Source organism: Euprymna scolopes, chromosome 7, assembly GCF_053919585.1.
Source record: "Euprymna scolopes isolate OS-2025 chromosome 7, ASM5391958v1, whole genome shotgun sequence".
Taxonomy (NCBI): Eukaryota; Metazoa; Mollusca; class Cephalopoda; order Sepiida; family Sepiolidae; genus Euprymna; species Euprymna scolopes.
This window is the reverse complement of record NC_136488.1, coordinates 160,614,718-160,625,492: the sequence shown is the minus strand read 5'-3', so window position 1 is coordinate 160,625,492 and position 10,775 is coordinate 160,614,718. Positions and strand designations below refer to the sequence as shown.

General features: G+C 37.9%; 1 protein-coding gene across 1 annotated transcript in view; it reads right to left on the bottom strand.

The window, feature by feature from the left end:
• The window catches only part of LOC145280215 (tight junction protein ZO-1-like), a 737,272-nt gene that overhangs the window by 2,386 nt on the left and 724,111 nt on the right, over positions 1–10,775 (bottom strand). Inside the window, exon 37 of the mRNA XM_080131991.1 lies at positions 8,558–8,701. Coding sequence (XP_079988117.1) covers positions 8,558–8,701 — 144 coding nt within the window. The remainder of the gene's footprint in view (positions 1–8,557; positions 8,702–10,775) is intronic.

Genomic DNA, 10,775 nt, shown 5'->3' with positions numbered 1-10,775 from the left:
TATTTTTTCCAGATTTTTCGATCGCCGCGTGTTTCTTTCGCTTTTCAGTATGAAAAAAAATGGGGCGAGGGAAACAGAAACTGGCTTGCAGCGCAAATCGCATCAAGGTCAAACATCACACAATTTAACTTTCGAGCACCTGTTAATTTCACTTTATAAATGATAAATTAACACAGCTTTCACTTCCTCTCTCCTCGTAGCCGAGATGGCTAGGTGTTTTTTTTTTCTTTTACACAGTGATCACCACTTATCAAGGCCCGGAAGCCACTCAGGGATAAGGGTTATTGCAAGTACATTACGTTAGTGTGGAGATTTGATGAAGTGTTTACTTAAGGGGGCGGTTCATTAGGAATTTGTTAACATTGGACTTGAAGACATCCAAGTTGTAGTCCGGTGGGAAGCAGGCAGATGAAACAGAGTTCCACAAGCGTGCAGTTCTAAGAAAGAAGCTTTGTTCATGGAATCCACGTTTTGATTTAGGCACAGATATAGAGTGGGGGAAATTTTTCACAGTGGATTCGGCTAGACGGGTGTTTTTCGTGAAAGATTGGTGAGGGGGGACCAGAGATCGGAGTTCAGACGAGCACCTGCCATGGAAATAACGATAAAACAAGGATAGGCTCGCAACGTCTCTTCTGTGGGAGAGAGGTTGCAGGGTAGAGAAAAGGGCATCCCCCACTAAGCCACGAAGGCTATTTTGTACTCTGTCAAGGTAGGATAGGCTGTTTTTAACAGCTCCTGCCCAGATATGGCAACAGTATTCCATCCTTGGACGTACTTGGCTTTTATATAGATAGAGAATTGCATCAGTAGTGAGATATCTTCTGGAGCGGTAGAAGGATCCCACCATCTTTCCAGCGACCTTGGCAACAGACTTGATGTACGTGTTCCATTTCAGATCAGGAGTAAAGGTCAAACCCAGAAGCTTGTCAAAACATGGGGCCTCACCCAGACGAGAGCCATCCATCACAATTGATGCCAGATGGGGATCAGAGCGTTGATGATGTAAGGATAGGAGTTTGGTTTTGGATGCATTAAAGGTAACCAGCCACATCTTCCCCCACTGAACCTCGAGATCAGAGGAGAGAGAATCAGAGAGAACTTTGTCATTTACAGCCTTTGATGTGTTGCCATAGATGGTTGTGTCATCAGCATAGATGTCAACGAATGATTTAAGTATGTGTTTAGGGAGGTCATTGATGTAGATCAGGAAGAAAGTTGGGCCCAGGATTAACCCCTGAGGGACTCCAGCATTTATATTGCAGGCCTCCGATTTTTGTCCATCGACCACTACTCTTATGAGCCTATCAGAGAGAAATGATTTAATGATTGAGAAAACATTTCCAGTTATACCGTAGCTGGAAATCTTGTGAAGTAGACCCTTATGACATACCTTGTCGAAGGCCTTTGATATGTCAAGAGCAATTGACCTAGAAAGGAAGCCTTTGTCAAGAGATTCACTAATCCTGTGGGATATAACCGTCAGCACATCTGCGGTAGATCTTGCAGAGCGGAAACCATATTGTGTGTCACTAAGGTTATTCCTGCTGAGGTAGTTGACTATTTCTCTATTTAATATGGATTCCAGCAATACTCATAACACACAGGAGACTTATTGGTCTGTACTGAGAGGGAGATGACTTATCACCTGAATTCTTAAATACAGGGCAAACTGATGAGGTCTTCCAGGGAGTCGGAAAGCACTTCTCCTTAAGGCAGCGCTTAAACAGTTTCGTAAGTATGGGAGCAAGTTCTGGTTGAAGCTTTTTTAACACTATAATTGGGATGCCATCAGGGCCAGTTGCTTTACTGGAATCTAGGTTCTTGATTAGCTTGGCGACCTCATGCACGGATATTTGTATGTTACCTAGCTTGTTCTGTGTTATAGGAGGAAATATGGGGAGTTGATGGCCTTCGTAGCATAGGGTAGAATTAGCTGCAAAGTTCTTTGCAAATAGTTTGGCCTTGTCTGACGCTGACGAGATGACCTCTGGTCCATTGATAATGGTTGGGATAGAACGCACACTTCTGTTCAGGATCCTATTTGTTATTTGCCAAAACTGGTGGGAACCAAGCTGCTGATCAGCTACCTTGGATTTAACAGACTGGGCATATAGCTCTCTTGCATTTTTTATTACTGTTTTACAGTGGTTGCTGGCAGTCCTGAAAGCAGCTTTAGTCTCAGTGCATCTATTACGTTGGTAGCTATGGAAAAAGTGATTTCTGTGCACGATAGCAGCAGCACATTCTGGGGAGAACCATGGCTGGCTGTTAGGTTTTTTTTGGAATTTTTTAGATGGTATGAATTGGTCTATTCCTACAATTAACCATTCGGTCAGATCTGATACTATAGAGGACACTTCCTTTTTAAACATGGAGTGCAGAGGTAAATCAGATATGAATGTACGGAAGCTATCCCAGTCAGCCATAGAGTATCGGTATACAGTACGGTGGAGGGGTACGTCTGGGGACTTATTACATTTCATTTTTATCTTAACTGATACGACAGATTAGTCGGAGGATCCTAGAGGAGAATGAACGGAACATGAATATAGCTCAGGGGAAGTTGAGAGAAAAAGGTCTAGGAGGCTTGCATATTGACTGGGTGTATCGGGCACACGGGTGGGTTCACGAACAATCTGAGTGAGATCATAAGCAATGGCAAAATTATGACAAAACCTCCCCTCATCATCTGTCTTATTTGAATGGGTCAGCCATTCCACGTTATGGACGTTGAAGTCACCACAGATGTGGATGTTAGCCGAGGGATGGGAAGACAGTATGTGGTCTATTTTCTCAGATATGCTCTTAAAGATAGTAACTCCGCTGTTGTGGGGCCTATAGAGGGCAAATATAAATGCAGTGGTGTTAGCAAGTGCAACCCTGAAGCACATATAGGGTAAATTAGGATCTTCTCTAGAGATATCCCTGCCACACGGGAAGCCATCCTTAATGTTGGCACATATTCCATGCCCATGGCGATCTTGGGTGTCAGATTTAGCTGTTAAATTAGAGTATCCGTTAATTATGAACTCATCTAGGGAAGTGGTCGGCCCTATTCCAGTTTCACTTAGAAATAATATGTCCGGTTTCGTCTCCTGTAATTGGGTTTCAACCTCTGGAAGGTTGGAACGTAGACCCCTGATGTTGGAGAAGGAGACCTGGTAGTAGGGGTCTACGTTGGAAGATGGGGTTCTAGGTTTAATCGAGTTTTTATTCTGGAGATATTTCATGCTGAGGTTTTGGGATTTGTGGAATAGGTCGGCATACTTGGTTAGAGCAGTACAGAGAGGGAAAGTAAGAGAGAAAAAGGTGTCCGTTAAGTATTGGCATTGGTTTCCACCTCTGCGTCAAAGCTTCCGGGTTCAATCCCTCCTCCCGACCAAACATTTTTTTTTATTACTTCGCTTATTCTTTAGTTTACCCCCCCCCCCATACACAGGTTTATTTATGCCATTTTTTTCCGTTTTGGTTTTGGATTTTTTTTTGACATCGTCTTTTTTATAATATTTAAGCAGGATTATTAATTACTCCCCCCCCATACACACACCTACAAATACCCAGGCAACGCCGGGTACACGCCCCCCCCCCGCTAGTATATATATAAAAGGCAAAATGTGTGTGACCATTTCGTGTATGTCTCGCAAAGGCTTCTTTCGCACACGCTCCCGGGGTCATTACTATCGCTTAGAACTGTTTATATACCCCCTATATAATATCATCTACGATTTGGCAACGCGTGTAGCGTCTAGATTTACTTACAGCGACTTTTACAAAATTATTGCTATTTTGGCTTCTCACATGTTGATTCGACTTTTTTGTATAAAAAGCGAAACTAATTCAAAGCTAACACGGTGTTCTCGGCATCACGCCGGGAACGTCCACAAGCAATCAGCTTTGATCAATTTGGGGCTAAACTCCTTATATCAAACAATTGCTAATCCCCTTTCATTTGGGGAGCCGGTTCCCCCCCCCCACCATCATCTTGGGGAAGCGAAAACTGACCCGCATTGAAACAAAGTAAACAAACCCAAAAAGCTGTCCCGCATTAAATAAAATACTGCTACGTCATCTCGTAACACTTCTGTGATGACCTCATTTAGCGTCTATCTGTCAATCAAACCTCTTTCACTCGCTTTATAAGCCTTATTTTGACACTAATAAATTCCTCTTACTCCTGGCCTAGACGGTTAAGTGGTTGGCATTTGTTTCACCTCCCCGTCAAGGCTTCCGGGTTCAATCCCGCCTCCCAACCAAAACTATTTTTTTTTCCTTTTACATCTTTAAACACTCGAGCAACGTTTTTTTTTTTTGTTTTTTTTTTTACTTCGCTTATTCTTTAGTTTACCTCCCCCACCCCCCTCCTATACACACAGCGTTTTTTTTTCACTGTTTTTTTGTTTGGGTTTTGGTTTTTCCGATTTTTTTAACATCGTTTCAGGGTTATTATTTACCCCCTCTCCCCCCCATACACACACCTACAAACACCCGTTAGTCTATATATATATAGAAGGCAAAATGTGTGTGACCATTTCGTGTATGTTTTCAAAAGTCTTTTCTCGCACACGGTTCCGAGGTCGTTACGATCGCTTACAACTGTTTATATGGGTCCTAAATAATAATATGTACGATTTGGGAAAGCGCGTCGCATCTAGATTTATTTACGTCGACTTTTACAAAATTATTGTTATTTTGGCTTCTCGCGTGTTGATGAGGCATTTTCGTATAAAAAGCGAAACTAATTCAAAGTTAACAAATCCTCGGCATTGCGCCGGGAAATGTCCTGAAGCAATCAGCTTTGATCAATGTTGTACATCAGACAATTGCTATTCAATCTGGACAATTGGGAGCTGGTTTCCCTCACAGTCAAATTTGGGTAAACAACTGCGTGATTTCTATTTGACCTCATTAATTAGGTCAAATAGAAGCAGCAGAGTTAACTTTTATTGCCCATGCCTGTTTTATAGTTCAATAAATAAATTCAAACCTATGTATGTTGTATGTCGCGGTGGCCTAATGGGTAACCTCGCCCAGTTTTTTTTTTTTTTTTTTTCCACACATTAATTTCCAACTCAAGGGTACGGGTTCGATCCTCATACACTCACCTACCAAAACATTTTTTTTTATTATTTAACATCCCCCCCCCCCCGGAGTTTTGATTTACCTCAAGACACCCGGGCATATATAAAAGGCAAAATGTGTTTGTGTATGCCTTGCAAAAACTTTCCACACAGGCCATGAATTTTCGCCAAATAGGTATCATTTTGAAGCTCGATCTTTGGACGGCAAATATTGAAAAATTGGCTAAAAACATTAATTCCTTCGCCCTCAACCAGACACTTTTTTACAGGAAGGATAACAAAAAATCATTCCTTCATGACAAGACAACAATATATGCATAAGCCAATGACGGCGTCCATTTAATTAGTTTATGTATTATAAAAACCGACCCAATTTCAGCGACCCTATCTTAGCTCAGTTGGTTAAAGAGCATCGTCATTATGTAAAGGTTATAAGTTTGAATCGTGATGTAAGATATCTTCTTTTTTTTTTTCGATTTTCCGATTTTTTTTTTTTTTTTTTTTAACAAGTTTTAACATCGTCCACTTCACGTTCGATTTTTTTTTTATTATTAAAAACCTTTTCTTTCTTTTTCCATGACGTACAGTGTTTTTTCAGATTTTCTAAAGTTTATCATTTTTTTTTTTTTTTTTTTGATTTACCCCCTCCCCAACACACGATTTTTATTTTTTGTTTTCGCATGTTTTTTGTTTTTTGATTAACATTGAAACAGCCCATTTTTGATTTACCCCCTCCCCAACACACACACTTCCAAACACCCAGGCAGCGCCGAGCACCCCCGCTAGTTTATTATATGAAAGCGAAAATGTGTGTTTCTATGTGTGTGTGTGTGTGTGCGCGCACTTTTTTGTATGTCCGGCAAAGGCCTTTTTTTTGGGGGGGGGGGATATTGTTTCTTAGAACTTTTTACTCTCTAGCTTCTAATATGTACGATTTACTTTGAGTTTTACACGCTATTTTCACGCTATTTCTTACTCTTCACGTGTTTGTTTGGCCTTTCCGTATAAAAAAGCGAAACTGAATCTGTATCGAAATAAATCTCCTTGACACTCATGAGCTTTGATCAATGCTGGCAAAACCCGTCATATCAGACAATTGCTTATTTAGTTAGACATTCCCCTTTTTTATGGGGAGCTGGTTTTCCTCAACATCTTGGGGGGAAACAAATATGCAGAAACTGGTTTGCAGCCAAAGTTAAGTGCGTGATTTCATTCCCCTAATTTTTGGTAGGCAGGTAGGCTCGAACCCGAAGCCTTGAAGCAAAGGTGGAAAAGAAAACGTGATAACTTGATAACTTACCTCGACACTACGAGAGCAGTGAAAATGAGAATGGTTGAAATTAAACGATTAAAACGTGCACCTGCACATGTCAAAGTGTAAGTCTGACTTACATGTTATTAGTGTTTTTTTTTTTTAGTTTTTTTTTTTTGTTGCTTGTTTTTTTCACCCCAGACTTAAAGTACCCTTTCTTCCCTACAACAACATCCAAATTTGACCATTCTGAGTCCCAATTCGTCACTCAGGCAAAGGCCCTGTATGTTTAAAGGTTCTGTCCGATGAATCATAATTTCTCCCATGTTGCGAAAAAGATCAAAAGGGCAAATTATCTGGCACTGGTCAACAAAGCCTGTATTAGTGGAGGATCACAAGTTATTTCAAGCCAAAAGAAGAAAGACTAACACTTCAAAGACGGGTCATTTTGGAATTTGTTCCTCGGCGATTTTTGGGTTCAGGAATTTCAACCTTAAGTTCGATGGTCAGTCTCTAAACAGCGTAGATTCAGCAGGCGAACAGAGCTGAGTCACTGAAGCTTACTTATGTATTGACATATTGAGAAGTAGAGGGGTATAGCTCTTCCCCTCTCTTCCCAAGAAAATTCAACTCCTAATTCTTGATAGACAATTGTAGAATATCATCGATGATGTATTATTGAGAATTATGAGTTGAATTCTCTTGGGAGGAGAGGGGAAGAGCTATACCCCTCTACTTCTCAATATAAGTCAATACATAACTAAGCTTCAGTGACTCGGCTCTGTTCGCCTGCCGAATCCACACTGTTTAGAGACTGACCATCAAACTTAAGGTTGAAATCGGTGATATTCTACAATTGCCAACTCTGGAGAATACATCACCAGGTTCATGTCTTTCTTCTATTTTTCATCTTTTCTTGCTACGATGAACGAGAGGATCCTCATCTCCTTTTTGGCCATTTCTGAGCTCAGAAACGCATTTCCTTAACTTGCATCAAACACCATCTCCTTTGTTTAATCCGTTATGAAAACCTCAATCACAGGAAAGGGTCCTTTAGCAGGCAATTCAATTATTAAGTTACACTGTGGGCGTGTGTAGTTTCCCTCTCAGCCCTGACAAGCGATTCACAATTTGACATATTTCAGGAAACTGTCAGTGGCATCTTGTTTCAGATATCAGTCAAAATCCTACTATTCTAAATATGACAATAATAAAAAAAAAATTTGTTAAAGCCAAATCTTCTGCTATGACAGTCTCTCTCAGCAGAAGATACTTAACATGTCTGAATAAATAGCCATTACTTTTTTTTTCAAAACGTCAGCCAATTTTTATTTCACAAATCCTCGGAGACATGAATCCAACAAAAGTCTCCTTTCCTTATCCGATCAATATTTTACATTTTTTGCTGAAAAAGGTTTTCCACGGGGAAAAAGAACAGAATATTTCTCTATCAATCCCCCTTTTTTTTTTTTTAATGACCGCTACAAGTATTTAACACAGTTCAACCTTTTTATCTTTTCTTTTTTCCTGGTCTTTCTCTTTTTTTATTTTTTTTATTTACTGCTATCTGAATTTCAAGATTTATCTCCATCGCATATCAACCCTTTTTAATCTGTCAATGTTGTCACAATCTAATATTTGTTGGGAAAAAAAATGTTTAAATAAACCTAATATAAAAACTTAAGTCAGCTGGATTTTTTTTTTTTTACTCTTGTTCACCCCTTACAAAGCATATCGCCACTTAGACGTAAGGGCTACTATTTGGAGCCATGTCTAGGAAAGATTAACAAGATATTTGTTTATGTTACATTTAAACTTCTGCATATCAGTACAGCCAGGGAAGCAGCCAGCAGGAAGGGAATTCTAAAGTCTAGCTGTTCGAGGGAAGAAACTATTAGAATAGAAAGCTTTCTGGCGTTTAGGGACATCAACAGTGAAGGGGTGTGATTTTATTGCTAAACGAGTTTGTCAGGGATATATACGTTGAGGGGGGTACAAGTGAAACAAATTCATCAGAACACATTCCATTAAAATATTTGTAAAACAGGCATTTATCAAAATAGTTTGTAGACTTGAAATTGACAATCATGTTATTCAAAAATTTTTAAAAAGTCATTCTTGTGAAAAAAGCGAGAAAAACAAAATTACAAAGAGGCAGTCTATACCCCCCTCCCCTCCACCTCATTACAAAAAAGCAAGAATGCGTGTTTGTTTCTCTTCTTACCAGTTGGCGAATCACTTGACTTGAGGGCAAAAGACCAGCTGTCAGGATTAACAGAAGCACAGTGAGGAAGACGCAATTCAACGGGTTGCTGAAACTTCAAGCCATGCGGACCACACATCACGAGCGGGCTAAGTAGTGTCTCACCTGAAAAGAATATTTTTCTCGTTTAATCTTTTGCTTCTGGATGTACAACTTTATTTTACGGTTTAAACATTTCAAACAGAACATTGTAAAACATAATTGTATGTTAGTTAGATTTTTTAAATACAAACATTTGAAATATATTAATTTACTAGTAAAAAAAAAAAATACATTAATTGTAAAAAAAAAAGTATAGAAAATATTTTTAATATATTCAGCATATTTTTTAATATCTAAAATAATAAAGAGCTAGGGTAAATTTAGATGCTTGTAAAAAGAAAATAATTTTAAGTAAAAAACACTACATAATTATGTGTCCAATTGAAATTAGTAAAAATTACAAAAATATTTACAAGAAAAAAAGTTTATTGAATACTGCCGTTTTATCAGTTTCTTCCGTTGCAACCAATTCTATATGACAAACTGACTTATCTCCCTTGTTTTCAGTTAACTTGCTATTTTAAATGAAAAAAAATGGTGGATCGAAAATATACCAGAACAATTTTTTTTTTTTACAAAAAGATCTAGCAGATTCTCTACTCTAATCATTTTTCGTAATTTTAAGACATGACAATTTGATTTTAACATGACACGTAATTACGTAGTCATGTTTTTACTTAAAATGCATTTTTTTTAATCCAATTCGAAAGCATAAACATCTGAATTCACTTCTCCCCATTTAAAAAATTTTTTTTTTATACATTTGAATAAATTTTTCTCTTCAGTTCTTATGATTGGATGATCCATGAAACTGCAATAAAGTGTTTAGATAAGCCACACCGAATAATAAATACAAAAGATTTTTCATAACTCCTATATTATCGTCAAAACGGTTACATTTATTGAAACAAACAATATAACATAGCATCATGAAATATCTATTTATTATACAAAATGCAAAGACGCTTATTTAAACGCCTAATTTTGCATAAATATTTTTTTAAACAGTTCATAATTCATGTTATTATACTATTTCGTTTCGATATATGCAATAGTTTTTTCTCAATATAAACAGTAATTAAAGTGATTTATATATAAAAAAGGATAACATACTAAAAAAAAAATTTTAGATAAAACTAACCTCATTTATTAGAATTCTTACTGACAGAGAAAAGCAAGAAAAGAAAAGAGAGAAAATGACTGCTTTTTTTTCTTTTTTTTTTTTTTCTTGACCGTTAATGACACTACAGTAAAACTCCAAGATACAGTGGCTCTAGGATAAGTTTTTTCAGGTTACAATGTAGAATACAATGTTTTTCCGGCTCCTGGTTACGGTATTTGTCCTGCCTTACGGTGTTATTTATAATGTTATTTGATTATATACATATGTATTATATATACTGTCCTGTATTTTGTTAGTAATTTTTAATGGCGTATCCCAGGATTCTACTGTAATTTGTGTTTAAAAGTTTCTTTTCAAACTTTAGAGTAACTGATTTGATTTTCAACAATTAAATTGCAAGTTTAGAAAAAAAAGAAAATGTTCATAAAGACGGATTTCTTTCTTTTATTACAGACTTGTTTAAAAGATAAATAAATTTGTATAAAAGAAGAACATTTTAATGTTATTAATTTATTTTTATTTCGGACTATTATTCTCATCTTTATTAGTTGTTGTTTTTTCATCTTTTATTGGTTGTTGTTGGGTTTTTTTTCACAACATTTCGGCCAACTATTCCTCTGGCCTTCGTCAGGTGGTAACCGTGACGGATAGGAACCTCGAATCTCCTAACTGCATTCTCAGCAATCACTGCCATCTGTAGTTGTTGTTGTCTCACCACATTTTTGGCCAAGTAAACCTCTGGCTGGGGGCCTGCGGCACAGTTGATAGAGACGTTGAATCTCTACGGTTCCAGATGGACATTGTCTGAAGATAGCGGTTTCAATCCTACCCAAAGCCAGCCAGAGGTTTACTTGGCCAAAACGTGGTAAGACGACAACAACTACAGATGGCAGTGATTGCTGAGAATGCAGTTAGGAGATTTGCGGTTCCTATCCGTCACGGTTACCACCTGACGAAGGCCAGAGGAATAGTTAGCCGAAACGTTGTGAAAAAAAAAAAAAACTAATAAAGATG